This window comes from Natator depressus, chromosome 1, assembly GCF_965152275.1.
Source record: "Natator depressus isolate rNatDep1 chromosome 1, rNatDep2.hap1, whole genome shotgun sequence".
NCBI lineage: Eukaryota > Metazoa > Chordata > Testudines > Cheloniidae > Natator > Natator depressus.
In genome coordinates, this window is record NC_134234.1 from 111,206,623 (window position 1) to 111,220,102 (window position 13,480).

The 13,480-nt window shown below is 42.4% G+C and overlaps 1 protein-coding gene across 3 annotated transcripts in view; it reads right to left on the minus strand.

Annotated features, from left to right (window-relative positions):
* SH3RF3 (SH3 domain containing ring finger 3) overlaps window positions 1–13,480 on the minus strand; it is a 376,320-nt gene that overhangs the window by 47,371 nt on the left and 315,469 nt on the right. For all 3 annotated transcript variants that reach the window (XM_074964345.1, XM_074964363.1, XM_074964354.1), the window contains exons 5-7: window positions 11,160–11,260; window positions 6,819–6,989; window positions 1,134–1,369 (exon numbers count right to left, since the gene is read on the minus strand). In XM_074964345.1, the coding sequence (XP_074820446.1) occupies window positions 1,134–1,369; window positions 6,819–6,989; window positions 11,160–11,260 (508 nt within the window). The remainder of the gene's footprint in view (window positions 1–1,133; window positions 1,370–6,818; window positions 6,990–11,159; window positions 11,261–13,480) is intronic.

The window sequence follows — 13,480 nt, forward strand, 5'->3', positions numbered from 1 at the left end:
ATTTAGGGGAAGTTCTACGGCCTGTGTTATACAGGAGGTCAGACTAGATGATCACAATGGTTCCTTCTGGCCTTGGAATCTATGAATCTTCTCTCTGAACTACAAAAAAATTAATTATGATAATTAGATTATATTGTAGAGTGACTTCTATGCATGTAAAGATATGCCACTATGCGTAACAACCAAAGAAATAGAGTGCATGCTGCTTTTCAATAAAATAAGATTTAGATTCATGGGTATTTGATTACTTTTCCACTTGGCCTGTGTTAAAAGGAGATCAGACTAGATGACCATAATGGTCCCTTCTAGCCTTAATCTGAGCATCTATGCTTTATATTGTAGCATACCTTGTCTAGTCTGTTCCGAATCTAAAATCTTCAGTTGCCAGCATTCCCAGTACTTCTCTAGCTCAGTCTTTAAACACAAGGGCTCAAGTCACCATAAAATATTAAAAACAAAACAGCTTTACATTTTGCCACAAAGATCTACCATGTAATTTACTTTTAATTCACTCAACATTGCAACTATTTAACATCAGGAAAGCAGCATAAATTCTGCTCCGGAAAATCCATGCTTTGCATCAAAAAGGAAAACTAGGAACAACAATGGCCCCCTGCCGTGCAAACCTCTTATTCACATTTCAAAGAGGTGGCACTATTTTTTGGACATCTTCCTTTGCCACCAGTGCTGAGTCCTCTTCTGCCTAATATAGAACTTTCACCCTTGAAGCCCAGTTCCTTAATTTTAAGTCACATATTACTTCCTTTGTGATAAGTGCAGTATTTTTTTTGTCAGTAAGCCAACTGGACTTAGAAACGTTAATCTTCTTAGTATGCAGCATGCTTTATTCTCTAAAATAAATTATGTAAATATTTGTAACCACTGTAATCTATTTCAGCTGTGACAACAGCACAATCTGATAAACACAACATATTTCCCAGAGATCAATAGAAGTCTGTAAATATTACAAGCAATAAAACATATCCTATTACAGACGGCTGAACTTTGACTAAAATGGAAGACTTGCAAAGGAAACCTGAAGGTACAATAGGATTCCAGTGGCTTGTTCATGAGGGATACAATGTCAAATTCTGAGAAGGTAAGGCAAGAGGTGTTAGGGAGACTATACATACCCATCTGCATGGCACTGCGAGTCTGGCTGACCATTTGCTGGGCTGAATACCTCATGCAATTATTCATCTGAGGAGACGCTGTCTGTTGTTGGGGATGTGTCTGAGGTGCAGTGATTGGAACAACAGGTCTGACAGCAGTGGCCGTATTTGTAAGACTTGCACCTCCTGGGGATCCTTTTATTGTCTGAGCCCCACCTGCTAAGCTATTCCTGGGCTGGCCACCTCCTATAGGCACTCTAAAGAGAAAGGAAGTGTAATGTGAAAACTCTGTTACGACATAGTTACTCATCTACTGCAGTGATTGCCATAAACTACCAGAAGTTCCCTGAAGTGGGACATGATACAAATTAAGTAAAATAAAATGAAGTTTAAGGTTAAGTATTATATTTTGTTTATGTTTCCCAGAAAAATATGTATTTTGGTGGAATTCTGCACCTTCTCCACTGCTCCCCACACGGGGGAATCTCTCAGGTTTGAATGTTCAGCACAAGATACAAATGTTATACGAACAGAAAGATCACCTTTTTCTCCTCCATTAACTTGTTTGAAATCCAGAATTCCTGCTTTAATTTATTCTAATAGGCATTTACATATTACCAAGTAAATCCAGAAGAAACGGATGTCGCCAAAATGCTGTTTTGTACAGCAAGGCTATTTTTGCAGCTGGCAATGGAAAAATAATTAAAATGAGCCGTGAAGATATTAATGTAGGGCCTGAGCTCCATGCAAATTTATATGGAAAAAAAGATGGGCAGCACCAAATCCCTACAGTCTGCCTGTAGAATCAGAATGATGATGTTCAGGTTTGGACTGGGAGCCTCAAAAACAGCTGGTTTGGTTGGCTTTGAATTTTCACATGAACCATTCACCCAGTTCTAATTCAGAAGCATGATAAGTGAGCCCAGAGGCTAGGTGAGCTCAACTGACCTTACTGGAAGGGAGATCTGTTTACAAGCAAACAACGAATCCCCCTACAAAATCCAGCCCTAACAGCTCACCCGCATTGTACACATGTTCCTTCCCTTACCTGCTTGGCCCTGGAAACCCTTTGATTATCCACGTTGTCTGGGCAAGCAGAGAGAGGAGGATGCAGGGCCAAGACTATTTCTTCATGCAGCCAGCTCATCAGAGCCCTGTTGCTCTGCTGACCAAGGTCTTCACCAGGGGTGGGCCCTCGGGCATAGGCATACTTTGACTTCTATTCTGGGGCCAGCAGGGATTGGGCCCCGCATGGTAGGGTCCAAGGAGGCAGCACCACCTCCGCCCTCTGACTCACCTCAGCAGGCCACTCAGCCTGTCTGGGCTGTGTGTGGTGGGGTTCAGCACCAAAAGTTTGAAAACCGCTCAGGGTACAGAGAGGGGGTAGCTAGGGGCTGTGTGCGGGAGGGAGGGTAATGCAGGGTGGAGGGAGGGGGTTGCTAGGGGCTGTGTGAGGGCAGGGGGGAGGGGGTGTAGCTAGGGGTTGTATGCGGGGGGAGTAGCTAGGGTGCAGGGAGGGGGTAGCTAGTTGCTGTGAGCAGGCAGGGGGGTAGCTCAGGGTGCAGGCAGGGGGTAGCTATGGGCTGTGTGCAGGCGGGGGTGGGGTAGCTCAGGATGCAGGGAGAGGAGTAGCTAGGGGCTGTGCACCAGGAGGGCTCCCCTATGGTCACTGCTCCCCAATGGCTCTGCCGGCCACAGAGCTGGGTCCCCCTGCCTGGGGGGCTCTTACTAGCTGCGTGAGCTGAGGAGCAGCAGCCACACCCCCGGGCACGAACAGCAGGCGAGGGAATGACGAGGCTGTCTGCTTCATGGTACCAGCCAGAGCAGCTGCCCGCACTGACCGATTCTGGCTTCCCACTTCTGACCTGGCCAAGGGCAAATGGCTTTGGTGCTATTCTGTTCTCATTGCCTTCCTTTGTCCACCTCACTGCACTGAGATCCACAAGAGGAGGAGAGAGAAGAGGGTTATGGGCAGAACATGAGGACATGACACAGGAGGGTGGGGAGAGAACCAATAGGGCTGGAGAAAATGGAGGGGAGAGATTGCAGGGAACAAGACCAAGGGAGAGGAGATAATGGAGGGGAGGGAAGACCAGGCTGTAGGAGGCTGGATGGGTGAGTGGACTTTAGAGAGAGAAATAGCTTAAGTGTAATAGGACAGAGAGAGGAGAAAGGAGGAGAGGGAGGGGAAACACTGAACATACAAATTAAACAGAGTGAAAGGCCAAACCAGAGAAGAAAATATTAAGTCCTAAAGAAAGAGAGTGAAGGGGGAAAACAATTAAAAAGGAATGAGGCTGAGGGAAAGCATGGACACACATGCTAAACGAGAGGATGCAAGAAGCTACAGTCAAAACATGTGAAGACAGGAAGATAAACAAGAGAAGGAAGAAAAATAATAGAAACAGATTCCTACATTTTTTCACTTTGTGTAAAGTTTGCCAATTTATGTTGTTTTGAATCCATCCTCATGGTGGTGTAACTAGGTTTTTTTAAAACTGGAAAATCTTGAACATTTCCCCCACCACTTCCAGACAGGGAAGAGGTGACAGGCTGTCTAGGTCCTTGCCGCCTTTGGTTGCTATGTGTCACCCTCAATGACATTGTGCAAAGTGGACAAGTAGGAAATGAGATTCAGAGAGAGCTGGGTAAATCACCTGCAATAGGCTTGATTCACCAATATAGCAACATACACGTCCCTCTGCTCGCAAGCAGAGATGCACCCTTGCAGGTTTAATAACACTGCTGGGGAATCCCATAGGAACCCGCCAGCAGAGGGAGCCTGAGAGATACTTGAAATTAGTACATTTCCTGGGTACCCTGTCCCTGTCCCCAACTGGCCGTGCACAGCCCTCCACCCCGCCCCCCCCAGCACACTCCTTTGTTTTGCTGGTTGGAGGAAAGGAAAACGGGTAAATCAAAGACTGTGACAAATGGGAGAGTTTGTTTATTATAGTATTTTTCTTGCTGTTTTCATTTAAGGTACTGCATATGTGAACAGACTGTTTTAATTACACGTTCATTTCTAATGGATCATAAAATGAATGATACAACTCATGTGGTGCAGAAAGCATTTTTGCCTTTTAGCACTTTTCAGTGTCTTATTCTAGCTACGACATGCTGCATTTAGCAAAGTCTTGCTGATCCGGATCACCAGTACCACAGCACGAACCTTTTACTTGTTAAGAGCTAAAGAGTCAAGTACCACAGGCAGCCAAGTTGGTGTATAAAAATCAGGTAAAGAAATTTAGATTAATGAATAATTCAGGCATTACAAAGCTACAACGTTAATTCTTTTGGCCCTGAAATGCAACCTTAGACCGTCAGCCAGACTACAGGTGGGGCAAAGTGAAAACAATGTTACAGTTATTCAGAGAGTCTAATCGATATTTATTTTGTTTTGGTTCAGGTTCCGATTCAATTGCAGTCAGTGTGTTGGGTTCAGTTCTGGTACAAGCCACCACAAAAAACCCAAACAATGGTTCAGTTATCGGTTTGAACCAATTTGAATCAAATATCAATCTTACTGGAAGTAAATTCAAAAAAGAGAGTTGAAACTTAAAATTGAAACTATTTTGATTTTTGACCATTTATCTTCAACTTTACATTAATTTTCCTAGTGTTTTTATGTTGTCAAATAAACAATTTTTTTTTATGAACAATTTGTTTGAGCAAACTAAAATAAGATCTTCTAATATTTGCTGTGTCATATTGGACTTCTGCGGTGAAAGGATAAATTTGAGTTTGGAGCCTGGGCCCTGCCTCAAGTGGGGCAACTGGTGGGAGGAAATGCCCCAGATACTGGAGATGGGTCAGAGGAGGCCTGCGTAAGGGGCAAAAGGGTTGGGGAGCCACTACCTTTTCCCTTGGGTTTGAAGAGTTATTGTTAACTTCTGGGACCAGGGAGGATTCTACCTCTTTCCTCCCCAGGGGCAGTCTCAGAGATCTGCCTCTGGGGCCCCCTGCTGCCTCATGTGCTATGCAGGCTGCTCCTAAACTTCCTCTCTCCCTTCCTACTCTTGTGGGATGGCCTCCTTCTGTTCTCATTCTCATGTCATTCTTTTCTCATTACAGTAGATCCTCAGAATTACAAACACCAGCATTATAAACTGACCAGTCAACCACACACCTCATCTGGAACTGGAAGTACACAATCCGGCAGCAGCAGAGACAGGGGAAAAAAAAAAAAAAGGCAAACACAGTACAGTACTGTGTTAAACGTAAACTACTAAAAAAATAAAGGGAAAGCAGCATTTTTCTTCTGCATAGTAAAGTTTCAAAGCTGTATTAAGTCATTATTCAGCTGTAAATTTTTGAAAGAACCACGATGATGTTTTGTTCAGAATTTTGAACATTTCAGAGTTACGAACAACCTCAACTTCCGAGGTGTTTGTAATTCTGAGGCAGAGGGAGATTACAGGTTTGTGGGACCCTGGGCCAGAGCAAGTGGGGGTCCCTCCTCCCATTTCTGCCTGCAGTTCCCTCCATCCCCCCAGCGCTTCTGCCGGGGAGCTAGATCAGGGCACCGGGGCTTCCCCTGCCCACCCAGTGCTCCTGCTGGGGAGCGGGGTCAGAGTGCGGGGTCTTGCTGTGGGCGGGCAGAGCAAGTCAGGGTGTGCCCATTTTTCCAGGGGCCCCCCAATTGGCTGAGGCCCCTGGGCACGGGCCCCGTTGGCCCAGTGGCTAATCCACCACTGACTGCTCTGAGGTTCTACTGTATACTTTCTAGCACCAGTCACATGTCTATTTATTTTGTTGTCTTGTTTTATAATGAAAATATGGTCACAGTAGTTTTTTTAGAATATTGAGCTTAAAAATGCGGAACCTTTAACCCAGTAGCCCAATTTTTTTTTTAGTTCAGTTCCAATTCAGGTTAAGTAAGTAGGATAAAATTAAATAAATTGGTTAGTCTCTAAGGTGCCACAAGTACTCCTTTTCTTTTTGCGAATACAGACTAACACGGCTGTTACTCTGAAACCTGATAAAATTATTGTTTCAGTTCAGTTCTGGTTCAAGTATACCAGTTTGAAATGGTTCTCTGGTTTGGTTTTGGTTTGACACCCTTCATTTATTTACGTTTCTCTTTATAATTTATGCTTGTCTTTAGTTTTCTATAAAATGCTGTCAGAAACCACCTTTGTTTTGGTTTTGCCAAACAAAACTCTGACCAATGAAATTTTGCAAAATCCAAAACTGTGTTTCTTCTCACTTCATTCTATTTTTGAAACACAGATGGCTGAAACAGAATAATTTATCAAACACACCTTCCACCTCTGAACTTTGGGGGTTTCTGATAAAATTGAACCTCAATTCAAGTGACCCTGCAGTTTTAGTTTTACAAAACCAAAATACAAATGATGAGGTGTTGAAAAACAAACTACAATCTCTCCTTATTTTTCTCATCTCTATTGTAAAAACTCCTTTAGTTCCTTTTTTTGGATGTGGACTCCATAGCTCATAGGTTCTTTAAAATAATGGGATAAGCAATCCAGATAAACTGTAAATGTAGTAATTTTAAACAATAATGTTTTTTGAAAGTGTGAGTGATTCTAAAATCAAAATCAACAAACCAAGATACCAAAGATGCTTTTGGGGAAGAGAGTGTAATTTAAAACTAAAATCTCCCCATTTTTCATTTTTCTTTATAAGTAGGAACTCCTGCTTCTATTCAGAGCTACCTAATGACCTCTGGCCAGTGGTCCTCACCTGGAAACAGGAGTCACGTAGTTGCCTGGAAAGACTCCAGACATTCCCGTTCTCAGAGATGTCCCCTTGAACCAGCCATCCTGACACTTCTCAATGACCCGATACATTTCACCTTTACGCAGCTCCAGCTCATCATTCTTCTGAGGCTTGTATGCATACAGAGCTAAGTAGCTGCAGGGAGAAGTTACACACATGCTGAGCAAATAGATGATGCCAAAACAAGTGACGTTCAGGTTCTTATTTCAGTCGAACAGTGCAGGAAAGCCCTGTGACACACATGCTGCTCAGAAACAATGACTAAAGAGGGGACATAATTGAGGTATACATAATAATGAATGGCACAGAGCTGGTTGATCAAATACTGCTATTCATCCTCGCTCACAATATGAGAACAAAGGGGATAGTTTATTTTATTAAAAGGTAGCAACTTTAAAACTGACACAGAAATACTTTCTCACACAATGCACAATTAGCCAGCTGAAGTCACTGCCACAAAGTAGCACTAAAGCTAAGACTTTAGCAGGATTCAGAAAAGGCTTAGATATACATATGGGTAGCAAGAATGTCCAGAGTTACAATATTAAGGATTTTTAAAAAGCCAAATGTCTGGAGAGGATATAAATTTGTATGGTTCAGAGCATGATCCAGCCTCTAACTATAGGGGTCAGGAAGAAACTTTTCTTTTGAGCAGATTATTTCACAAATGCCTGCTATAGGGTTTCTTCATCTTGTATTACCCATGCCAGAAACAGGATACTAGACTAGATGGACCACTGGCCTGGTCCAATATGAGAATTCCTGCATTTCTCTGTGTGTGGATATGATGATACTCTTTTAACAACTGTCTTAGGGCCAAACCATGGCATCCTTACTCAGGCAACACTCCCATTAAAAATCAATGGGAGTTTCTCCACAGCAAGGCCTCAGAGTTGAGTTCTTTGTATGCAGTATGCTTTTTGTATGCAGTATGCCTATAACCTTAGTCTTTATCTCAATATGCACAACTTAATCTTGGTCTCAATATCCATAACTTTTTATATATTTAATTATACTTTTATTTATTCCCTTTGTTTATGATCTTTCCTTTCATCTCTCTTATGTTCTTGCTTCATTACTTCAGGGACAAGACTCATGCTATGAAATACAACAACTTATAGCTGCTAAAATTAGTCCCAATGTTTGGGAAGATGCTTGTTGAAAATTCAGAATGATTGCTTGTACTTTGGGGGATAGCTAGGAAGCCTGTTAAGGAAAAAATAACAAGAACAACCACCCTGCAGCACCTTCTATCTTATAAAAATCAAGTTTTTTGACACTATCTCCTTGCCACCAATACAAAAGGAGATTTCCAATCATCCCTGTTTATGATTGCTCATTCCTGAGTGTTGTTTTGAAGGCAGTACAGAAGGACTAGAACAAATGGGTGAAGGCTGTGAAAACTGCATTTACCCTACAAAATGTAGCAGAATACCCTCATACTGAGGAAAGGTTAGAAGGGGTTCAGTGCATACCTACTAGCAGAGAAACAAAGAAATAATGAAAACTATAATCACAGTGACTGTAGACCTGCAACCAATAAAAATGATGCTTGGCTTTTTACTTCTGCTTTTTAGGAAATATAATTGAAGAATAAATCCTATTAGTTTTTCCTATTCTATTCCTTTATGTTACCAGTAGATTTTTATTTTTATTTTGCAGCCAGTAAATAAACAACAGTAATGAGTAGAATACAAAATATTTGATAACAGCTCCTCTGGGCATGCTTAGGTTGATGTACTTGGCTCCATTTACCATGCGCATGTGATATACTTATATTTCATTAGTCAACAGACAGGAGAAACCGTTCTGCATATTTTTTGTTCAGTCTGTATAATCAGGTAGCAATGATCAGCTCTATTGGTGCTCACCTGAAAGAAAACATGAAGCTGCATATTGTGACAAAGTTCCTCCTCTGCCTCGGTGGGTCCTGTGCTTATTGGCGGACTTGCTTCCTCAGGAGATTCACGGCAGCCTTCAGTTTGGCCACTCTTGCTAGTGGCTCAAACCTGCCGTCCACTCAGCTAACCTCATCACTGGCCAGCATCGGGGAAAATGGAGAACAATCCCCGCAGTCTCTGTATCCCACCTAGTGGGTTGGGGACAGGGCAGATCCCTTTCCAATTTAGACCTTCCCTTCTGGTGTTTCTCACAGACCAGTTCAACTCCTCTTGTGTCTGATCAGGAGTTGGGGGGATGGAGGAGGAGGAACCCGGGCCCACCCTCTACACCAGGTTCCAGCCCAGGGCCCTGTGGATAGCAGCTGTCCACATGTTTCCTGTATCAGCTGTGTGACAGCTACAACTCCCTGGACTACTTCCCCATTGCCTTCCCCCCAGCACCTTCTTTATCCTCACTGCAGGATCTTCTTCCTGAACCCTGATCACGCTTGAACTCTTCAATCCTCCAGCAGCACACCTTCTCGCTCCCTGCTCCTGGCGACCCCCTCCCCCTCACTAACTGATGGGAGGTCCTTTTTAAACCAGGTGTCCTGATTAGCCTGCTTGCCATAATTGAATCTAGAAAAGTTCTTAATTGGCTCCAGGTGTCTTGATTGGTTCTGGCAGGTTCCTGATTGCTCTAGGGCAGCCCCTGCTCTGGTCACTCAGGGAACAGAAAACTGTTCATCCAGTGGCCAATATATTTGCCTTCTACCAGACTCCTGTATCCTACTGGTCTGGGTCTGTCACAATATGAAATGAAGAACACTGAAATGCATCTGCCTGACATGAAAGAGGGCTACATGCCTCAGTGCTCATCCCTCAACACAGTGCTTTGTTAGGATACAATGGAGAGTGCAGGGGCTGCACAGCTTGGGACCAAGAAGCATGACTCACCTCTGATTACTACTTGTTTAGGTCTTTATATTATGGGCCCAATTCAGAGGTTATGTGTAAAGTGGTGGTACAACTTAGTCTAAATTAGACTGTCTTAGACCTACTTACCCTTTTTATCCTGCACGTGAGTCGTGCTGGAATGCTCCGGAAAGCTGTTCCTGCACTTTGTCTGGCACTGATGCCAAAAGCTGGCAGGTTTCATAAAAGGATTACACATACACATGGACAGCAAGAATGTCTGGAGTTACATTAGTAAGGGTTTTTTAAAAAACAAACAATGTTTGGAAGGGATATAAATTCTCATGCTTCAGAGCATGAGCCAGCCTCTAACTACGATTCTGGTACTACTGGTAATTGTATGCCGGCACCTCCAGCCAGTGATTCGACCTGTCCTAAGGTATTCTTGTTGTTGAAATTATGTGTTCTGGAACTTTTTTTTTTTTTTTTTAAGGACTTGAGCACTGATTTTATCAATATGTAAAGGAATCTTCCCTTGCAGAGCAGAACTCCACCTGGACCCTAAGCATCTGAAAAGGTAGGAGGAGGATTTGCCCCATCACATTAATATCATACAGGCTCCACAGAGTGGCTGCAGAGTAATGATACAATTCTCTCATCAGAATCTCAGAACAATGAATGATGTTTTGTATCCTCTAAGCTTTAGTACCGAATTGTGGCAGAATGGGTTTACTAAGGGCTAGTTTTCATGGTTTTGAATTTCCTATTCCGTTTAAAGCAGATCTGACATCTCATTTTACATGTATGTGTGTGTGTGAATTTCAGCTACTGTTTTAGGATATTATACACACAAACATATGTATGTTTAGGTTCCGTTGGGTTTTCATATATTTTATTAGAAGAAGGGGTTCAGTAGTTTAATGACATAGGTACCCAACATATTCACTGGTCTAGAAGAGAATTATTATAATGGATTCTATTGCTCTTATACCCTACCTAATCAACCTACTGTTCTTTCTCCTAGTATTTATACACTCAAGATACTCTTGCACTTAAAATGTTCCATTTGATGTCTTTGGTTATTGTACTGAAGAATGTGATTGGACTGTTTTTATGGTTAAACACAGTTCATCTGAATGATGATTGACTCAGTTGTTCCAATGTATGGGAGTGTGCCTTCCTAAAGCCTTTAATTTAAGGGAGCAGGCTTTCTCTAGCAGATAGATTCATATAGCTGTAATAAATATTTGCAATGATTCATATAGCTGTAATAAATATTTGCAATGATTCATATAGCTGTAATAAATATTCTGGAAGCTAAAAAAAGGACTATGTAAAGAAAGGTGACCTGGCCTTTCACTGTTCAGCAGAAGGTTTGAGATTGAGATTGAGATAACTGTATTCAAAGAGCTACTGCTATGAGAACTACTCTTTCAAATAAAAAACAAAATCAAAACCACAAGTGATTTGCAAAATGCCTGAGTGTGATTAAGATGAACTGCCCGCTTACATATTGAGGGGGAGCTGGACCTTTGTCGGTGTCCCCTGATCTCCAATTATTGCACTTGTTCTGGGTCCAGCCACTGTAGCTGTTCCAATTGAGGAGGAGTCCTGAAAACATAAAAATAAGATACACAAGAAGTGAAATACATCATTTCCTAAAATAGAGGGTAAATACATCCTTTGTGAGTTTCCAAGCAAAGCCTATTTCTCAGATTTGCCACCTTACTGATATTGTATGACAGCATGGTCTTTTAGCCTCAGAAATTCCAAGAATACTTTTCAGGCACAAAGGACAGTAGCTTGTTAACAGCATTTCCACAGGCATGTCAGAAAAGTTCAGCTGTAACTTGCATATGAACCTTAAAACATTTAGAAAGCAAATCCACTTGGCTAGTTTATAAAACCAGTTCAATATTTATGTCCCCTGTAATGGTGTCTAATTTGATAAGAACATTTTTCTACTAGCTCATTTTCTTTTCCTTAACACTTTGGTTAATTTTCATATATTTTTCGAAAAACAGATAATTTTCACTCACTGATGTGATCTTATTTGAATATTGCTTTTTATGATCATGAACCTTTATCTCCTTAAAGAATGGAGACAGATGGCAGTGCAAGTGAAAACAGGGGCATCAGTGTGGCTGAGTATATATAGAACTGGGCTAAGATTCAAGAGACCTTGGTTCTATTCCTTGCTCTGTCACTAGCCTGCTGGGTGACCCTAGGCAAGTCAGCTATGTGCCTCAGTTTCCCCATCTGTAAAATGGGGATAATGATACTGGCCTCCTGCAACAGAGTGCTCTGAACCAGCACTATGGTCACTGCAAGTCAAATTAGTTTTCCCAGAGAAGGGCCTGACTGAGGGAAGCTGGAGCTAATTACTAGATAAGTATGAGCTGGGGGAGCCAAGGAGCTAGTTAACCCATTAACTGGAAGAGTTGAAAGGTGCCCAGGAAGGAAGTGCAAGAAAAAGGAATGAGAGAGAGTGGGAAAGGCTAACAAGGCAAGGATAAAGGGAGTTCTCTTTTCTCTGGCAAAATGTTTGCATATCACTGTAAACAGAGTTGCTGCACAGGACTGTGAAGGGGTGGTAGATGAGAGAACACAAACAATGTTAGTGTTTACAAACCAGAGGTGTTAGAGCCAATCGTAGGAGAAGACAGGAGCAGAGGGCTATGCCTGTTACACATCGTTTGTTAAGTGCTTTGAGATCTACTGATGAAAAGTGCTCTATAAGAAGTAGGTATTATTTTAACTGGAAAGTTCACTGCCCTAAAGTTGTAAGGAGGTAGATCAACTTTTGATGCTACAGTGTGTTCAAGATACCTCATGATGAACGGGGTCTTACAAAAGCTCCCTCAAAGTACTGCAGGATGTGCCCTTCAATGGACCTGACATCTGCATAAATCTAGTAACTACATTTTTAACTTCATTAAAGGCCTGACTCGGAGAGTTGCTGAGTGCCCACAATGCTAATTGTAGCCAAAAGCTGTGGTCCCTCAGCACCTCTCAGGATCAAAAAAGCATCACCAAACTAAATTCAGGCAACTCTAAGGTCCAAAGAACCAAATATTGAAGCATTAACATCTGTGAAATACACCATATGGACTGATTCTGAGTTCATATTGAAGTCATTTGAAACCATGGGTGCATATCTGTGGGAAGAATTTGGCTGTGTACTTTTAGAGGCTGCCAATATATGGAGGTTACTTACTGGTTCTTCGAGATGTGCTGTCCCTCTTTGTATTCCACACATGGGTACACATGTGCAGCAGGCGCCATGTGTCTGCTGGCCTGCACATGCACCATAAATCAACTTGTGCCCCTGACCAAGGGTATGAGAGTCAGTATGGGTTGAAACCTCTCTGATTCCTTCTCTTACCGCAATCCCACAGGATCCAAAACAGAGGGGAAGGAGGGCAGGTATAGTAGAATACAGATAAGACCACGCATTTCAAAGAATTTACAGTTATAGTAAGTAACCTCCATTTCTTCTTTGAGTGACATGTATTCCACACGTGGGAGATTGGCAAGCAGTGCTCAGATTGGAGCTGGGTGTGAGGAAGTTGGTAGCAAAGATATCTATGACACTGCAGAGCCCACTACTACATCGATAGCCAACTAAACCATAGTGTGTCAGGAATGTGTGGATAGAACTCCAGGTGTCTGCCTTGCACATGTTCTGCAGCAGAACATCATATAGGGATGCCATGGAGGCAGCTTGTACTTGCATGGAGTGAGCTGTGACTCCACCATGCCCAGAGGAGAGATTTTTGCTACTTATAGTACTCAAGGATGCATCCCAAGAGCCACTTAGAAATCCTCTGG